Source organism: Pteropus vampyrus, unplaced genomic scaffold (assembly GCF_000151845.1).
Source record: "Pteropus vampyrus isolate Shadow unplaced genomic scaffold, Pvam_2.0 Scaffold22, whole genome shotgun sequence".
NCBI classification, from domain to species: domain Eukaryota; kingdom Metazoa; phylum Chordata; class Mammalia; order Chiroptera; family Pteropodidae; genus Pteropus; species Pteropus vampyrus.
Window position 1 is genome coordinate 13,793,714 of NW_011888803.1, and position 21,257 is coordinate 13,814,970.

The window sequence follows — 21,257 nt, forward strand, 5'->3', positions numbered from 1 at the left end:
CTGGTGCAGCCTCTATGGGAAAGAGTATAAAGGTTCCTCAAAAAAAAAACAAAAATATGACCCAGCAATCCCTCTTCTGGGTATCTACATGTAAACTGAAAACACTTATTCTTAAAGATACATGTACTCCTATTTTCATTGTAGCATTACTCATAATAGCCAAGACATAGAAAAATCTAAGTGTCCTTTGACGAACAACTGGATAAAGAAGGTGTGGTACATATATACAATGGAATACTACTTGGCTATAAAAATGATGGAATTTTGCCATTTGCAACAACATGGACAGATCTTGAGAGTATTATGCTAAGTGAAATAAGTCGAATGGAAAAGGAAAAGGAGACCCATATGAACAACAAATGAACAACAGTATGGTGATTATCAAAAGGGAAAAGGCATTGAGAGGAGGATAAAAAGGGTAAAAAGGGCTCTAATTTATGGTGACAGAAGGAGACTAGATTTGGGGTGGTGAAAACGCAATGTAATATACAGATCATGTCTTATAAAGCTGCATACCTGAGACATATAATGTTATTAACCAATGTTACCCTAATAAATTTAATTAAAAATAAAAAAATTGAAGAGAAGTGATTACCTGCATCCAAAGTTAATAGTTAGAAATAAAAATCACCTATTTGATTTGCAACTGGGAAACAATTATTTCTTAACATCTCAGCTACTACCACTCTAAGTGAAGCTTTCATTATTCTCTAGTCTGAATTATTTCAATAGTTCACTAACTCCTCTCCCTGAACACATCTTGACCTTACCTCCTCCAATGTCTATTCTCCATAAAGCAGCTAATGTGGTTCTGTTAAAATGTTAAGTCCTTCCTCTGCTCTTACTAAAAATAAAAACAAAAATCTATCTCAAGGGCTATAAAATCTCGTTACCTCTCCATCCCGTTTTCCTCTCTCTCTCCATTTGGCCCACTCTACTCCCACCATCCTGGCCACAATGATGTTCATCAAATATGCCAAGCACATCTCTGTTGCCAAGCTTTTGCACTGCTTGTCCTCATGTCTGGAAAGCTCTCTGAGTTACCTGAATGGCTTGCCTTTTATTTCTATTAGGTCTCTACTTAAATGCCACCATTTAAGAAAGGCCTTTGCCCACCACTGTACTTAAAAAAAAATAGCACCCACCTGTTACTCCCTAGCCTCCTTACACAAATTGTCTTTCTTCACAGTACTTATCACCACCTGCCATGTAATTTTAATTTCTGCCTCTTTACATACACACTAGGAACATAAGTTTCATGAGATTAAGAATTTTGTCTATTTGGTTCAGTATTTTACTTTTAACACTTAGAGCAATGTCAGCATGTACTGAATGCACACAAAAAATATTTATTTAAATGAATTTAAAAAAAAAGATTTCAAAAAACTGGTTTTAGTGTAAGAGTAAGGGCAGATATCAGTTTACAAGGGGTTAAAAAATAGTTGAGACATTGCTATGAAGTCATGTTTATTCTCCAATACATATTTTCTACCTATGTCCACTGAAAGATCCTTAAAGCTTGACACCCTAAATAATAATGAGGACCCCTCACACCTGATTTTGTTCTCTAAATACTATTCCTCACTAAAAGAAATCAATGTGCATAATGAGGCTGGGACATCTTTTGTTCCTAAAACAAGGAAGTGTTTAAGGACCAAAAGAGTCATGTTTAAGAAGACATAGAAGCCATCTGAAAAGGGCTCTGTCAGCCAAAACTGAGAGTATCTAAACAACAAAAATAATGACTATATCAGCTTAAAGCATGTTGAATATAATTCCATAAGTCCTTAATAATACCCCGGCTTAAAAAAAAGAATAATTTAAAAGAGCGCCACTTCCATTAACTCTCTTCTCTGGATACTGGTAATTAAAGGGAAATAATGAAGCATTTATTTCTGTTTCCAGTAAGGTGAAAAGTTAGTTCTAGTTAATGAAGAAAGTGTTAATAAAGAAAGCTAACTAATAAATGTTATTAGAAAATTATAATTTTGTTATTCCAAATGAAATAACTTAAACACGAAAAGTATCATTATCAAATGGATGCTAAAGCTATTAGGTGAAAGGTCATGATGAACTATATTCTCGTAGTGCCCAAGTATCAAATATAGATTACTGAATGGTCATAAGGGGGAACGAGTATAATAAAAAAATCTGCCATTAGTTTAATGCAGTCGCCAGTCATGGCATCGCTAATAAAAGTAGGACAGATAGACATTACGCATTTCTTTAGGTGAATATGAAGTACACATTTATTTATTATATATTCTTGCCAAAAATGTTTGTGTGTAATCTAATTAAACCTTTCAATTTAGCTCCTCGTTTACAGAAAATAAGGGACACAGAAGTTAAATGACATCAAGATGATTAGACAAGTCCTTAAAACTGGATATTCTCCATTCAACTATCTCTTCTACAAGTCAGTATATTAAAAGAGGATTTGGAGTAGGCAGTGCTGATCTAAATTAAAAGAAATATAAGCGAATAGCTGAATGAAACATAATTAACGGTAAAAGACATTTTTGGCACAACTGGGGAAATTTGAACTTACATGGGTTATTAGACAGTATCATGTAATTATTGTTAAGTGGTATAAGCAATGTGGTAAGGGAGGCAAATGCCTTTATATTACAGAGAAGAATACTGGATTGAAATGTCATGATTTCTACAATTTACTCTGAAACACCTAAGAAAGAAAATACATGGAGGGAATATGACAAAATATTAACTCTTAAACCTAGATGATAAGCATATGGATAGTCCTTTATTATTCTAGTCTCTCTATTTTTCTGTATGTTTAAAAAATGTCACCATTGAATAAAAGGCTGCAGAAATATAATCTGGAGCTAATGAGTATAAACTATTCTTTCCTTCACAGTCAAGCTTCATAAAAGGAAAATGGAATGCTATGTTGAGGAAGGTTCTGCTTTTGTTGCTTTTAAGTGAGAACTCAAAAATGCCTTCACATGCTGATGAAAATCAGCAATAGAAAGAGGGGTTGAAGATAAAAAACAGAAGACACAATTAACGGAGCTAGGACCTAAAAGAGACAGGAAAAATATCCTATATTCTGATTTAGCATTATAAAGGAACAGAAACAGAAAAGAAAAGAAGAAAAATATGGCTGTCTGTTAAGATGAAAAAAAGTTTAGAGAGTTTGAAAATGACGGGGATATGATCTTGGGAAGAATGGTAAAGTTTGAAATAACCACTGTGGGAAATGGGAGAATCAATCAAGGTTAATAAAAATATACATGGGGTGGCAGTGGAGACACAACTTACTACCAGCAATCTCACTAACTACGCAATATTCTCCGACACTTGGCTATATGAGCACAGGTACAAAACATCAGAGGAGGTATACTTATTCAGACCAGAGGAAGGCTATTAGACATCAGGCTAGGGAGTGATGAAAGAATCAGAGGGTAAGGAGTTTGATAAGTAGTATAACTAAAATTTCAGAAATAGGATTATACTAGTAATAAACAAGAGTTAAAAGGAGACTCTGTTATCTTGTTCTCCATTAGTCTAAAGTAAAATAAATTCTCTTTCTGGCTACTGTGATTTAAATGTGGTTTTACCAAGAGGTGGAAACTGAGATGGCTCCTTAAAAATTTTTATCAGAGCAAAGATCAGTTTTTTGGTCTATTCCGTCTCAACATGCTGGTGTAACGTGCTTGGTTATTAGAAATTTCACAAGCAATTTATTAATAATAGTTGAAGCTCATAAATTTACTTGTTTTGGCAACTAATTTTAATAACATAATTCTCACTCACATTTTAATATATTTTCTGGAGTTGGAACATCCATAGGAGTATGTCCTATGTGTTAATGTAATTTTGTGTTGCAGCAGCAAAGATATTGAGAACTACTAGCATATAGTACTGCTATCATTTTAAAGCATCTTGTAACCATAGAAACTAGTGTCAGGAATGCTAACTATGACCTCAGGCTAGGATTTATTTAAGTACTAAAAGCTAGAAAAATAAGAGCTGTCATTATTAATGAACACTTTTACTATATTTTGAAAACTGGTATTTATAAGCCAAGAATACTTATCTTGAACTTTAATGAAATACGTGTGTGCATGCACACATGCACGCAAGCACACACACGTACCAAGAAATGTTTCATTAGAAAGTAATACACAATAAGTAAAAATTCAAGTTCTTAATCTATAATTCATGCCTTTCTTGCTGGTTATGTTAATCTTAAATTTAAGTGACACTCTGGGATCGAGCAACTGAGAGGAAAAGAATGTCAGTAAGATAGACCACATCATAAAAGTGGTTTTTAAAACAATAGCACACTCATATATATGTATAAACTTACCAGGTTCCTAACTAATTCTAATCAATGTGGAATGGGAAGGGGGAGTGTTAAAGGTAATTCACAATGGTTCCATGTACTGCTAATAAGGGCGGTATGAAATTCTAACATTAAATTTGTTACATTGAAACCATTACTACCAAATAAAATAGCACAGTTCTATAAACTGAGGAAGAAAACTGCACTTATTAGAATGTTTTGGCATTTCTATTTAATTTCCTATATGCTTCAACAAATCCCTATAACTGAAAACCAAAATATAAAATACTTACTTTTTCATTTTTTTTGAGTTATACTTGACTTGGTAAGCTGCCTGGATTAGTTTGTCTGGACCACCATCAAACTGATGAGGGATGACCTTCTGAAAGTGCTAAGAAACAATAAAAGAAAAACATAAGAACTACTTAGTGCCATTTTTTAACTAATTAATAGTAAAATATAAAGACATTCGAGAAATGTACTGACTTACCTGTAACATCCCTTCCATGTCGAGTTGTATCAGTTCTGCTTGATTCATTTGAAGAAGTGCTAATCCTACTCGAAACACTATTTCTAAACCCTGAGGAAAGAAATTATATAAAGCCAAATTTGTCTCACTCTTAATCAACAAAAACTAATTATTCAAAAGAATAATAGGGTAAACACTTAGGGGTCTGAACTAGATGTTGGCTAACATTTTGTGTAAAGAGTCAGATAAAAATACTTTAGGCTTGCTGGGCCATGTGATTGCAGTCACAAATACTCAACTCTACCATGGTAGCCTCCAAACTGACAAACATAATACATCAATAAATGGACATGGCTGTGGTCTGAGAAAACTTTATTTACAAAAACATAGTAAAGGACTAGTGTTTGGTCCTTTGATTTGGCATGCACCAGTACAAAAATCATAGTTTGCTGGCTCCAGACTAATTTAGGTAGGTAACACAAATTAACCTTCCCAAGATATAATTAATAACAATTAATAATACTTGCAGGTGGTATCTACCACTGGTCACCTATTCTTACCTTCCTACATTTGCATTCAAAATATAGAAGACAAAGAATCCCTAATACATGTCAATGACAATTAAGAGGACTACCTGGAATGTGTTAGTGGAATAGAAAAACTTAATTATATTAAGTTTTATATTAACTATAAAGCAAATTTTACCTCACTAATTCTCGCTAAATCAATAGGAGGTAATACAGAAGTTTAAGAGTGTAGGCTCCAGAATTTGCCTAGATTTGAATCCTGGTTACTATACCACTAATGTGCTAAGACAAGCTAGCTACTTGCCTCGGCTTCCTCATCAATCAAATGGGGAAACGAACAGTACCTCGTAAGGTGTTAGAGGTTTAAATGAGATTATCCAGTGTAAACAATTTAGCAAGGGACATATGGGTCTCCTTTATTGTTCTCATTGTCCTGCTCTATTTAACCTAATGGTTCCATGCGCAGTCTGCCCATTAGCTTACCTCAGACATAAAGATATCAAATATTCTTGTTGCAATTGGTAATGGAAAGGTCGTAAGAAAGATAGTCAGAAACCAGGATGATGCATACATTGAGGTATGAAAACTCTGAGATTGAAAATGTACAAAGAGCTCTGGGAGATGCTCCTAAAGGAAAAAAAAAAAACAATTAATTAAAATATGGTAAAACTGATGATTTTAAACCAGGTCACTGTATATATACAAGATTAGCCTATACCAAACACAAAGACAAGATCAGGCATCATATGGAAAAGTTAAGATGTAGAAATTAATACATTCAGGATAGTGGTTAATATCTGGGAAGGGAAGAAGGGGAAACAAATGTGGAGTTAGAACTTTGGCTGTATCTATAACTTTTGATTTATTAATAAAAATATTAAAGCAAGTAAGTAGAACTTTTTTATTTGTTTAATTTTGTTGGTGGGTAGATAATTTCTATAAATTATAGTATTTCAAAAATTTTTACAAAGAAAAGAAATGCTATGTTGAAATACTTTCAGGTGCTATCTACCATTGATAGGTGTATCCTTACCAAGGATATACCAAGGATAGATAAGTGTATCCTTACTTTCCTACCTTCTCATCCAAATATATGCTTTAGTAACTCTAGTAATTCAAAACATAAATGACACTAACTGAAAATAACCAAGAAAGTTTAAAGGTTGATAAAAACAAGTTTATTATTTCAGAAAAAAACTTTAAGAATCATCTTAACACTTACTCTTTTTCTTTAAAATATAAAAAAATTTTGCATATCCCCTTTCTCCCACCACACATAGAAAACACAGATTTAAACATTCCTGTGGGTAAGGCTGCCAAGAAAAAGGAGACTTGTAAAAATAGCTCTGATGTCAGTTGAAACATTAACCTATATTCTTAAATTCTGCTTATCTAACTGACATTTAAGTAAATGAGAATATTTATATCATTATTTTACAGGACAATAAACTTACTTATGCATAAAATATGTGAATCAAATCCACTTAATTTTGATTCATCTCCTTTTCTCTTCACCCTTGAGCAATCACTAGACTCTGAGTCTTCAATCAGCAACATAAAAGGATGGAAACATTTTTTAAAAAGATTACAGGTAGGCAAAATGTGAGATTAAAAAGAGAAAGACAGGGGAGAGGACTGAAAGAGACAGAAGAGACAGTCTCAAAGGAATTAACTGATGTTAGTGTCTTAATGCCATGGACTCCTGTAAGAGCATAATCTGCATAACGATAATAGGATACAATAGAGCATAATGAGCAAACTCATGCATTTAGGCAATGGGGTTATGACATATGTGGCATATACACTTCAGGTCTGAATATAAAAACTGCTATCGAATTCCAGACTGATAGTATAGATATCTGCAGACAGTGCCTAAATGAAAAGCAGGTCTAAATTGTATGTTAACCAACCAACAAATAATCATGTGATAAAAACACTAATTTTCCAACTGCTTTAATGCCTTTAACATTAAATCTGCTTAGCTGTCACTAAAACCGAGATGATAAAAAATATAAAGGCAATATGTCTTTTTGTTAACACTACATTTTTACCTGAATCATGCATTCAAACTGGTACATACAGAGGCCCAATTCTGCCATAGTTGGTTTAAAAAGTTCACGAAGTCTATAATCTTGCATTAATTTAACAAATACACAGAAAGCTTCTTCTTCTGGCATCTACATTAGGGCAAAAAGCAACACAGGTTAATGTTCTATGATATAGAAATAAGCTAAAGTATATTTAAACTAAGTACCCATCAGACTATAAGCACTGTTCTGGGTGGCCATGTGATACAATGTTAAGAGCAACAGACTAGAAATCAGTAGGTTCTAATCTCCCATATCTATCACAGAGATTGAGAACTCAGAGAACTCTAACAATCTCTGATGCTGCCTTACTTGCCTAATTCATCAATTTAACCAACAAATATTCATTTAGAGCCAGATACTTCTCTCCCTCTGGATATATACCACCGAACAAAATAAACTCAATCTCTACCTTGAGGTTTGAATTTTCTAGTAGGGGAAGATAGATGGAATAAATCAATTAATATACATCATGTGGTGATGAGTGTTATGGAAATAAAACAAAGTAGGGTAACAGGGAATGTTGGGAGATACACTGCTATTTATATAGGTAGGTCAGGGAAAGTACCTTAATAAGGTAACATTTGAACAGAATACTGAAGAAAGTAAAAGAGAAACTGAGGAAACAGTCCTGGGAGAATAATATAAAGGACTTGAAATGGAATCAAGATTGGCATGCTCAAGGAACAGCAAATAGGGGCCTAAATTAGGAGTAATGTTGTAAGTGGCGGTTAGGTTATGGAGGAGAAATAACAGGGAACCAAAGCACATAGGGCTTTGGAGCCACTGTAAGGACTTGGACTTTTACCTGACGTGAGATGGGAAGCCTTTTGAAGGTTCTGAGAAGAAATGATACAGTGTAAGGGTTAAAAGAACTTGTAAAATAAGTTTTCCAAAGAATCCATAATTGGAGTTTAAAGGTACCAATTTCACATTTTATGTGTAACTCAGAAAATTATATCAAATAAGATAATGAATGTAAAAGCTCTGTAAAGAGCTATAGATATTCATATTTAAGCAAATAGCTATCTAAATTAGTAAGTCATCTTTCTCAAAACAATAAAATTTTCTAATGCTCATTCATTCACATTATACCAATGTGTTTCAAAAGAGAAAACCTAAAAGGATCTCTAGGCATTCTTCTTACTAAAGACTGCTTCTAATAACAATACATTTTTCCTGGCCTTGACATAGCCATGATAGGAGTCAAGAGTTACTCTTGGCAAAACCTGTACTTCTTTCCTTCCTCCCAACACACACAGCCACAATTCTGCCTTGGAAACTGTCCTTATTAATCCTATCAAGTCCTACAGCCCCACTAATTTAAGTCAGTCAGAATCCCAATATCCCAGAACTCTCATTGCTCCTCTAATCTAATCCCACTTCCAACCTTCCCAAAACCTTTTCCATGGCACTTTCAGGAACTCATAATTTGCCATCAAAAAAGACCCTAACTATATTCTCAATCTCTTTACTAAATGTTCTTTCATCTTCTTCCTCTGATATCTGGCTCTCTCCTAAGGTGACTGTTTTCCCTCCCACAGCACTGGAAGAAGCTAGCGGGTAGAGAGGTATAAGTCTGAGTCCTCCTTGAATCTCATCGCCACTTCCACAGCATTAACTCCTCTTTTTTGCAGCACCTACAAACCTCTGGGTTTCATGCCCACAAACCCCATTCATTTTCATGTGGATTAATTCCCTAGTCTGCTATCTCTTTGACTTCCTTTGCTCCAATGACCCTAGCAAGCAGTTACTAGTTCAGGCTCTAGAGCCACACCACATATGTGAACTTCAGCAAACTATTTAACCTTTCTGTTGCTCAGTTTCACCATCTATCAAATGGGTAAAATAAAAGTACTTTACAGGGATGCAATGAAGATTAACACACATAAAGTATTTATAATGATCTGACCTTGTAGACCTATCATTCATTTATACAACACTAACTTTTCTGTTTCCAACTCTCTCCTGTGCTTACTCTGCTGTTATATGTATTCACTCACTTAAATCCACAATTACTTTGTCTTTCTCTCTCTGTTATAAATCCAACTGCAAAATTCCACCCTTGGATAACCAGAGCTACATTTAGGCAGCAGGAAGTGGCTAGGTAAAAACAAAACAAAACAAAACAAAACAAAGTAACCATGTTAGCTGGTCCCACTTGAATTCAGGACCACTAATCTCAGTGGATCCTTAATACTGTCTGGTATACTTTATTTCCCTAATTCAATCACTCTCATTCTAGACCATTTTAAACTTTCTTCTATGTCCTCAAGCTTCCAACACCACCTCCCCACTCATCTCTAAGCTAAAGACCTTGTTTGTTATTTCAATTTTTTCTTATTTCTTGATTTTTTAAAAAATTTATTTATTTATTTTTATAGTGACACTGGTTAACGAAATCCAATAAGTTTCAGCTGTACATTTTAACAGTAAGGCATATTATCTATTTACACTGTGTGTTCACCTCCCATAGTTAGATTTCTTTCTGTCACCACATATTTGACCCCTTTTACCCTGTCTACCTCCCCCCTCCTCCCCACCCCCTACCCTCTGGTAACCACTAGTCTATAGTCTATATCCATGAGTCTTTGTTTGTCCTGTTCATTTGTTGCTTTTAGGTTTATATCCCACATATAAGTGATATCATGTGATTTTCAACTTTTTCTGTCTGGCTTATTTCGCTTAGCATGATTATCTCGAGGTCCATCCATGTTGTTGCAAATGGCAATATTTCACCTCTTCTTATGGCTGAGTATCAATTTTTTTTTTTTAATGGAAGCAGTTAGAAGAGAATTTTTCTATTCTCACACTACCAAATCTACCAACCTACCTGCATCCGCACCCATTTTTACAGCTTCTAGTCTCTCTCTTCTATCTATCAGCCTGGAATTTTTTCCCCAATTCCTATCTCATATTTCCAACTGGCCACTTAACATCTCCATTTAGATGTCCAACCACATCTCAAATCACACTAATTTCCTACTCTGCCATTCCTTGCCCCCAACTTCTCAAAAATCTTACGAGTTATCACTCACTTCTTTCTCTTTTACTCCACGTCCAATCTATTAGGAAATCCTATTGGCTCTACATGAAAAGTATTTCAAGAATCAATCATTTCTCACCATAATACTTAGTCCAAATAACATCAAGAGAGTAGCACATCGTCTAGACAATTACAAGAGCTTCCTCACTGGTCACTCTGCTGCCTCCCTTGTACTTCCTTCCAAGAGTCTATTCTCCATACAGCATGGAGCTGCCAGAGTGATCCTTTCAAATCATGATTTAGATCATTTCACTCCACTGCTCAAAAAAAAAAAGTCACACTAGTGGCTTCCTATATCCTAAAAAAATCCAAAATCCTTACAAGGTTCTACATGATGTAACCCCTAACAACTTCTCCAGCCCCATATCCTACCATTAACATCCCCTTCCCATTTCTCCCCCAGCCCCTCACTTCAGTCAGTCATGGTGAGAATGAATTAATCTCCCTTTTCTGTCTTACAAGAATTTCTTCTCTTCTGAACATATCAAAAAATGTTTCATTCCTCTCCTCTCTACAATAGCATTGATGAACTGGAGGAGTTTTAAAAAATGGTGATATTTAAAAAAATAAGGTGAAGTGACCAAATAGAACAAATATTATCATTGGGTCCTTCTCAATAAAATTGAAACAATGGCCACAAAGTGAAAAAGTATACACCAAGTAAAATATAAATATGAAGAACAATCACTCAGTTGTTTTACAGTCATTCCTTTCTATTAGAAAGAAATCTGAACCATTAAATCTTAGAGTACTGGGACTGACTGCTACATATTTTCTCTGACACTGACTTATTTAAAAATCCATGTATTTTGCAAAGGTCTACTGGGGACAATATCTACCAAATTTATAGGAATACTAAGATATATGCAAAACATACATCCAGCACTTTTAACTATTTTAACACAACATGTACTAATTAAAGCTAATTTCCAAAACTGTTTCTAAACTAGTTGTGGTAGGCAATATAGCACAGGGGTAAGAGAATTTAAGAAACAAAGAGAGGAGCTTTTGAATCTGGTCATACCATACTTTTAGCTTGTGGCTCTGGGCTATTAAATGATTATTATTATGGTAATATATTAGCTGCCACTGACAGCATTAGGTAAATCAGTCACTGGATGAAAGTATCGGTACTAGCATTGCCTGCACTCTCAGAGGAAAAAGTGTGATGGTCCCTGAGGCTACCTAAAGAGCTATCTCAGCTGTTTTAAGATTCATACCTGGAGTAGGAAAAAAACTGCTCTTTAGATGCTCAATAGAAATGAGTACTGAAAGGTTATTTTGGAGCTAATATAAAAGTAAAAGAAATAGAATTATGATAAAAATCACTGGACTGATACTAGGGATGTTTGAGTTCAATAGTAAAAGGCCTACCGATACTAACCAATTACAAATTAGGAAAACCACAATTTTGCAAAAGAGCTATCAACATATCTAGTTTTTTTTTTCTTCAATGTATAACCTAATGTCACCTAGAAATGGACAAAAGTCCTGCAAAAACAACTGAGAGCAGTTCTTATGTAATTTAAAAAAGGTAAAAAATTTGTTATTTTTATCATAAACCAGTGTCTCTGATATCAGGTTTTTGACACTCAGAAAAGAAGCATTATATTCCCAAGCTTTAAAACTCAGGTAGAACTGTTAAGAAACTGAAGCAAAGTATCAGGAAACAGCTTCCGATTCCCTACAAGGAATTCCTACTCTGCTTTTATCTACCATGACATGTGATCTTGGGGAAGTTACTAAACTTTTATTGCATGTCTACTATATTGCCAAACATTATGCTTGGCTTTCACATTTATTATCTTACATCACCCTCACAATGAATCTGAAAGCAGACAGTATTACCTAATTAAGGCTCAGAGAGAGAGGTTAAATAATGTAGCTCAAGTTCACAGAACTCAGCTCTATTAAGAAGCAAAAATCAGCCTATATGAGTCAAATTAGATTATATCCAAGGTTTCTTTTCAGACTATATTTTAGTTTAAGACTAAATATAGAGTACGATGCACTTTAAAAAATTTTTTAACAAGGCTGAAGAGATAACATTATATGTTATTTCTCTTCGAAGCTACGATTATCCTGTCTCTGACTTCTGAAAACATCCCAACCAAACACACTCCAAAATAAGTAATTGCTAATAGAAATATGTATTATATCCCTAGGACAGTAAAAATGACTGAGTACCACTATTTTAGAACCTATAACAAGCACTCAGCTCCATGACAACCAAAATTCTTATATAAATTTCCCAAGACATTGTACAGCATAAGTAAGATTTCATATCAATACTATAATCATGTCCTCCTTGGTTGGGAAATGATTACTCCTCATTAAAAACTGACACGGCAGTTCAGATTTAAAAGTAGATACAGGCTTTAGTAAATATTATGATCCGAATGTAGAGACCAAGAAGTTGAAACTTCATTCAGTGGCAGGATGTTACTGTATGTTATTTGCAACACTTTTAATCTTTTAAAGTGCAAACTAAATACTCCTATTTAAATTACCCCTGGAGGAAAATACCCAATATCCACTTATACTTATTAAGAACAAGGATTCTTTTTAAATTCTCCAATCCAACTTTAATAAAGAGCTTAAATGAACATTTAACGCTCGTACTAACTTACCTGCATGAGCAACAATCCAACTATAAAAGCACTTCCTTGACAGTAACCAACCTCACGATCCACTAAAGAATATGCCTACAAAGTAAAAAATATTGTTCAAAATTCTTTAACATTATATATTATACCTTCCTTTTCTAAAAACCTAAAATAGTAAAACAGGTAAACGAAAGACCATTTATATTTTAGAAAAGCTCTTCCTTGCTTGTTGTAGATTTTGCCCTATAAATATTTAAGAAGCAAATGATTTATTACTTAAAATATCCTTTTGACAATTTCCCAATTAGAAATTGACTGCTTCTAGGGAAAAGAAAATAAAGGAATTTGTACTTTGGTAAGTAACAGAGTTTAAAGCTCATTTAAAATGTATATTTGATAAAGATAAAACCAGAGTAGGTTAAGGTAAAGCATTTGCAAAATTGAAATGGTTTAACAAGAAATTAATATGTCACAGAGGTAGCTCGAAAGGAAAGGAACTATGGGAAGGGAAAAGGCAATACTGAAGAAGAATTTACAATGGTACACACTTTCAGTGCTGACCATACTAAGGTGAAAAAATCTGCTCCCAGACTGGGAAACTCACAGAAGGTGAACTATTTATTTTCATAGAGGCTATCTCAATGTACAGTGATTTACAGGTTATCTGATTTTGGCTAACTAATACCAGCAATGTGATGAATCTTCCAATAAGTTCTCCAAACTAGACAGTAAAGTAGCATCAAAATTAAAGCAAAAGTTATGCTAAAGCCAAATTTATTGCCAAAGCAACTGATTATTGGGGTGAAAGTTCATGTTTCATTGTGGAAAATGTATAATTTGACCTTCTAAGCATTCATTTCATTTCAAAAAGTGAATAAATAGAACTTACCTTCATTACATTAAATAAAACCTCCTGTCCAAGGCTATCTTTTTCCTTAAAAAAATTGTGTTCTGGATAAGTTCTAGCAATGTCCCTTCGGATCAATTTTTCACAAGGCGAAGTCATTTTCAGGAGTTCTGAATACTGATCTTTAATTGGCATACTTTGTGCACTGCATAAAAGTTGCCAAACTATTGCTCTAAAATGATGGGGTATCCCTTTACGAACAAGTTCCTAAAAATAAAAATAAAAGTAAATATTTTTAAATGAATTATTTAAGTCTCCTACCTTGAAAGCCAAAGAAGACTTATTGGGGGTTGGAGTGGAATGCAAGACTTTACCAAATTTATAATTCACAAAGGTACTTTTATAATAAGACTAGGGAACCTTTTAACTAAAGCAAAGATTTGGCCCTTGGGTATATCCTGTTCTAGGGAAGTGGGGGCTACAATGTTAAAGATAAATTCTTGTCATCTCACTCAGAGATGTGGTCTTTAAAGGTACTAAAGACTTCATACACTGCAAAGCTGTTAATGGCAGCACAGTAGCCATCATCTTACAAAGTGTTACAGGCAAAAAAAAAAAAAAAGTAAAATACTGACAATTCAAGGATATAGGATGTCACAATTTTTTTTCTGAATCTATAAAATGACAGAATTTAATTTCTAAAATAATTTTCAGTTACATAGTTCTATAATTAGGAAACCTCTATAATAACTGATACTACAAATCAAAACTATGAGCATAAATAAAACATATAAAGGAAACCTCTTTATTACAGTACTTGAAAAGTACTAGAATTAGTTTTTTTTTTTAATTCTCTATTAATTCATGCCTGATGCCCTTTGGGATAAGAGGAAAAACTTCAACAAAAAATATGAATACCTTAACTTGCTTTTCCTTTTTTTTGCGCACATCTTCCCATTCATTAACGATTCTCCCCCAAAGTATCCAAGAATCTTCTTCAAGGTGGCTGAGGTTGCTAGAGGCTGATGAACTTGATACAAGGGAGGAGCCACTGTTTCTTCTTGACCCATTTACAGATCTTAAAGACTTACTATCCGTCTCTAACAATCTAAAACATAATTAAAAATTGCTCAACATCTAATCTCACAGTGATACTAGATGAAATAATGATGATACTTACAGCTTCATGACAGTAATTCAGCCAGAGTTTTAAAATATGCATAATTTCAGTAATATTTGGTTGGCATCTAAAATTACTGCTGTATGTTCTTCATCTAAGCATAGTGATTTCAAAATTTGAAATAGTAAATTACGTTAAATATTTTAGTGCTATTAGTTCCATCATAATTTCCCTTTATCTCTACCAAAAATTCAAATTAAGAGAAAGCTGGTAAAAATAGCAGTTAGGAGGGTTTCAGGAAAACCAAAACTGTACTATGAAGAATTACAACAAATTCTATGAAAGAACTAATCCTATCATGTTTACAACCTGTTCGGAGCTAAAAAGGTAAGGCAGAGCCACACAAATTAACCAAATTCCTTCTCTTTTTTTCATTTTGTTTTACCCATACACAACTAATCTACCCAAAACAAAAAAATGTTTTGTTTGGCCCATCCAGTGTTTATATAAAAGCTGAATAATTACTAATATTAACATTGGAAGGTTTCACTTATTCATTTATATACACCTACATTTATATTTATTTACAATTCTGGATTCTCTTGAAAAACAAAAAGATAGGGCAAAACCAGGCCCACATTCTGGCCATAGGAACAACAGGGTGTAGCAGAACAGGAGCTTTATCCATTCAATCTCTATATATCTACTGTATCTTAAAAACTCATGCCAGCTAACAGCTGTTATTTATCTGGGCTTGTACTGTTAAACTGAGACCTCTCCAATCATAAGGTCCTACTGGCCTTTGCGTTTGAAATCCGGTTTCAGGCCTCTTCCTTATCCATAGAAAGATGGGTTAAGATCATTTTAGAGATCCATTCTACAACTCATCACTACATCAAATTCATTATTTCTTTCACATACACACAGGCTATAAAGAAAGACTTGAAAAATGTGACTCTATCATTATAAAGATGTAAATTATATGTCTTTCAAATAAGGGTCCTAAAATATCTATTTGTGTATTTAACATGGCCACCATTTACTTCCAATAACTCTTTCAGAAAGTGATGTGCTTGGGGTAAAAAAAATGCTCCCAATACTAATTTATGACATATTAAAAACTAATAAAGAAAAGAAATATGGATCAAACCCTATTTAGCAGATTACGGAAAGAAATAACCCTTTTTGAGCCAGAATTATATTTTGCTCATCCTTATATTCCTAAAAGCATTAGCTCACTGCTAAGTGCATTAAATACTGACCGAATTGAAATAAAATAAAAACCCATATATTAAAAAACCTTCAAATCCCAGATATGTCATAGTCAATAAAGTAATATGAACTGAAAAACTACTACTCTTATTTATGGGATAATTTAATGCATTTTTATGGCAACGATAATTTAAATAAAATGTCCCAAATATTACAGAAAAATTTATAAAGCAGCTAAATTAAGGGTCAAGTATTGCCATAAATATTCTTTATTAGCAAAGCATAATTAATGATGATGTTTTACTTTTAAGTACATTTTTCTAAAGATATTTCAATAAATCCATAATATTTTATAGAAAATTAGTGTGCATATGTAATTTTACATATAATTCTAAACACTAATTCTAAATGGAATAAACAAACTTTACTAAATTAACCTGAACGTAAGTTCTTCCTTTTACTTACTCACTGAATGCTTGTTATATGCCAAATAATTAAACTGCATCACTACCAGAATAAGGAGACATGCAGCTAAAAAGAATATAAAGATACTGCCTATGCTAAACGTAAGTTTGAGATACAATGGAAGTATAGATGAAAAATTGCCTAAACAAAAGGCTTTTAGAGAGTCATAAAGGTCAGATTGCCAAATTGCACCTTTCAGGGTAAGCAGTGACTTCATGAGTGGGTTAGAGAAAAGGGTTAAGCAGTTCACCTTTAGAGGAAATTGAAATAACATATAGAAATATAAAAAAACTGTGAGAAATATTAACGAATGAAATAGTCCCAGTAAAGACATCACATTATTTAAATATATTGTCCCTGTAGCAAAAAAACAAAAACCACCACCAAAAACAAAAGATATTGTTCCTGCCTTAATTCACACAATATACAAAAATGACTCAAAATGGACAACAGGGCTGAATATAACAGCTAAAATTATAAAAGTCCTTGAAGACAGGAAAAAGTCTTCACAACCTTGGAGTAGGCAAAATTTGTTAATGAGACAAAAGGAAATACCACAAAAGAAAAAATTGATTAAAAAATAAATTGGACTTCAACTTAAAATGCTCTGTTCTTCGAAAGATAGCATTAAGAAAATAAAAAGGTAAGCCATGGACAAAAAAAATTCTCAAAATATATATCTGACAAAAGATTAGTATCCAGAATTTATGAAGAACTCTTAAAATCAATAATTAAGAAGGCAAACAACACAGTTTTTTAAATGAGTAGGATATTTAAACTGACAATTTCTAAAACAAGATAATCAAGTGTCCAATAAGCAATTGAGTGTTCAACATCTTTAGTTATCAGGAAATGCAAGTTAAACCACACTATGGACACACTGGACACAATGCTAAAGACAGACCATATCAAGAGTTGCTCAGGATGGAAGCAATTATAATTCATATATTGATGTCAGGAGTATATCATAGTTCAACCACTTTGAAGAACTGTTTGGCAATTCTTTGTAAAGCTAGATACAATGTCATATGACCCAGCAAGAGAAATGAAAATATATGTCCACAAAAAGACTTGCAGTTCAAAGTCATGGAAGTTTTATTCATAATAGCCAAAACCCAGAAGCAATTCAAATATCCAGAAAATAAATGAAGTTTTATTTATAAGAGCCCAAACCCAGAAACAAATCAAATATCCAGAAAATAAATGAAGTTTTATTTATAAGAGCCCAAACCCAGAAACAAATCAAATATCCAGAAAATAAAATGATCAAATTGTGATGTAGTCATTCTTTGCAATACTACTATTTAGCAATAAAAAGAAACAAACTGCTGATACATATATTTACATGGTTGAATCTTATAAACATTAGGTTGAGTGAAAGAAGCCAGATGCCAAAGAGTGCATACTATATGATTCCACTTATATAAAGTTCAAGAACAAGCATATTACAAAAGAAAATATAGGAGTAAATTCTCATGACTTTGGCTTAAGTAAAGCCTTCTTAAATAAGACACCAAAAGCACATGTTACAAAATAAAAAGATATATAAATTGGACTTCATCAGAATTAAAAATGTTTTGTATCTCACTGGATGTCATCAAGAAAATGAAAAGAAAACCCACAAAATGGGAAATAATATTTGCAACCCATGAAACTTGTATCTAGAATGTATGAAGAACTCTTATAACTCAATAATAAAAAGACAACCCAATTAAAAAATGGGCAAATCAGAATAGACATTTCTCCAAAGAAGATAAACAAATGGCAATAAGCATATAAAAAGATGCTAAACATTACCAGTCACTGGTGAAATGCAAATCGAAACCATAATGAGGTACCATTTCACAACCATAATAAGTTCAGGTGAAGATAGAGACACAAACCCACAGAAACTACAGATGAGAATGTAAAATGGCAAACCTACTTCAGAAAACAGCTTGGCAATTCCTCAAGTGGTTAAACATAGAATTACCACATGAACCAGCAATTCCATTCTTAAGTATATATCCAAGAGAAATGAAAATCTATGTCCATATAAAACTTATACAACAAATTTTCACTGCAGCATTATTCATAATAGCCAAAGATTGGAAAATACCTAAATGTCCATCAACTACTGAATGGATTAAAAAAACTTCTGGTATATCCACAGAGTAGAATATTATTCGGCCATGAAAAGAAATTAAATACTTATATATGCTACAACATGGATGAACTTTAAAAACATAATGCTAAGTAAAAGATGCCAGTTACAAAAGGAAATATATGATTCTATTTACATGATTTAGAATACAAAAAACAGATTAGGTGTTGCTGAGGACTGAAGTGGGAGAGAAGGGATTAAGGATGGATGGGCAGTGAATGCTAACAGACATGCAGTTTTTTTAGGGGTGATGAAAATATTCTAAAATTGGTTGTGCTGATTGTTGCACAACTCTGTGAATATATGAAAAACCACTGAATTGTGTATTTTAAATGGGTAAATTTTATGGTATGTGAATTACACACCATAAAACTGTTACATAAAAAAGAGCAGGCAAAATATGTCTATGGCAATAAAAATCAGAAAAGAGGTTTCAGGTGGTGGGGTGGGGTTGCTACAAAGGGCCAAGTAAATTTTCGGGAATGATGGGAGTTTTCTAAGATGATAGAGTTACGTCAGAAGCATAGTGGAGTGAGGGATCTCCCTGGATCTCTCCTCTTGAAATAATGAGCTGAACATCTAAAACTCAACAACTAACACCCAATCTGTACACAAGCATATCTGAGAGATCTGCACATCAGAGCTTCAAAGGTCGGAACCATGCAATTGTGGAGGGTAGACTGGGAGAAACAAAGGAGCTGCCATATGCATCTGGAGCTCCCTGCAAAAGGAAGGAGAGAGAAAAACTTGTGGTCGGTTCCTGGAATGGCCCTGTCTGAGGGATCAGCATGTTCCATGCAGTGGAGCTCAGGGGTCAGGGCATAATGTGGTGGAGGAATTAAGGGCAGAGGGGCAACAGCTGTGTCTTAGCAGCCACTGTTGCCAAGTGGGAGGCTGAGACACAGAGTTTGGCAGCAACCCTTGGCAGCAACCCCTGTCACCAATCCAGAGCGCGCCCTCCCCTCATCCCGTATCATCCCAGACCTAGCACCACAGAGCACCAGAGGAATTTGAGCAACCAATACTGAAACCACAGCCAGTATACCACAGACAGGCACTTGGACTGAGAGAACCTGATCAAAGATCAAATATACAGTATGTCAAAGAAACAAAAAGCATTTTTAGCCTCAAAGCAAAGATCCAAGAGGTTTGTAAGCCACCTACTGGAAATCAAAAGAAAAACTTCTATCAAGAGCTAAACAGAGATTCTTTATAATGAATTTTCTTTTTGAAAAAAAGCAGAGCATACTCCTATTAATGCCCAAGTAGAGAAATAGTTCATCAAATACCATGAACAACCAAAGTGATAAGGCAGCTCAGAAAGAAAGAGAAAAATCTCCAGAAAATAAGCTTAGAGACATAGAAACATGTGCTTTAAGTGACAGAATTCAGGATTGCACTTCTGGGAAAAAACTCAATAAGATACAAGAAAAAACTGATCAACAATTCCAAGAATGAAGAATCAAAATAGACCAACAAAATAAGTTTTTTAAGGGATTAAAACACTAAAGAAGAACTGAATAAAGCTTCTGAAGATGAAAAACACAATGAAAGAGATGAAGAATGAAATAGCAGAGTGGCTCCACAGTGTAATGGTTAGCACATCTGCTTTACACACAGAAGGTCCTGGGTTCGCATCCCAAGTGGAGCCACGGACCAGGCTCCAGGTGCGCTGAGCCCCAGGTGCGCCAGGCCTCTCGAGTGTGCTGGGGGTGCCAAGCCCTGGGGGCATGCCACGAGCGCATGAGGGGAGACACCCTGCCTTCAGAGATCCAGTTCTTAAAAAAGGGAGATGGCAACATCCACAGGTCAGGGATGGAAGTAGAGGGGAAGGAATTAAAGAAGGAGGAAAAAAAAAAAAGAATGAAATAGCAAGCTTAGGAAATAGAGCTGACCAGATGAAGACTCAGTGATATTGAAGACGGAATTCTAGAAATGACACAGAAGGAAGAAGAGAGAAACCTCAGAATGGAAAAAAATGAAATATACAAGAACTATATGACACCATAAGGAAAAGCAACATAAGAATAATGGGTATACCAGAGGGAGAAGAGAAGAAATGAACAGAGAGCATATTCAAACAAATAGTTGATGAGAATTTCTCAAATCTAAGGAATGAGCTGGAGCTTTGAATCCAAGAAATAAAGACGACATCCAATTATCTCAACCCAAAAAGGCCTTCTCCAAGACACATTATATAAAAATTGTCAAAAATTAATGACAAAGAAAGAATTCTCAAGGCATCCAGGGAAAAGATGAAAGTCACCCATAAAGGAAAACCCATTAGACTATCTTTGGACCTCTCAGCACAAATGTTACAAGCAAGAAAGGAGTTGAATCAAATATTCAAACGAGTAAGTGAAAGGAATTACCAGCCAAGAATTATATATCCAACAAAGCTCTCATTTAGATATGAAGGAGAAATCAAG

At 34.1% G+C, this 21,257-nt stretch overlaps 1 protein-coding gene across 7 annotated transcripts in view; it reads right to left on the bottom strand.

The window, feature by feature from the left end:
* EVI5 (ecotropic viral integration site 5) overlaps positions 1 to 21,257 on the bottom strand; it is a 184,071-nt gene that overhangs the window by 107,610 nt on the left and 55,204 nt on the right. For all 7 annotated transcript variants that reach the window (XM_011355654.2, XM_011355655.2, XM_011355657.2 and 4 more), the window contains exons 3-9: positions 14,807 to 14,996; positions 13,931 to 14,155; positions 13,066 to 13,140; positions 7,354 to 7,479; positions 5,786 to 5,929; positions 4,797 to 4,886; positions 4,600 to 4,697 (exon numbers count right to left, since the gene is read on the bottom strand). In XM_011355654.2, coding sequence (XP_011353956.1) covers positions 4,600 to 4,697; positions 4,797 to 4,886; positions 5,786 to 5,929; positions 7,354 to 7,479; positions 13,066 to 13,140; positions 13,931 to 14,155; positions 14,807 to 14,996 — 948 coding nt within the window. The remainder of the gene's footprint in view (positions 1 to 4,599; positions 4,698 to 4,796; positions 4,887 to 5,785; positions 5,930 to 7,353; positions 7,480 to 13,065; positions 13,141 to 13,930; positions 14,156 to 14,806; positions 14,997 to 21,257) is intronic.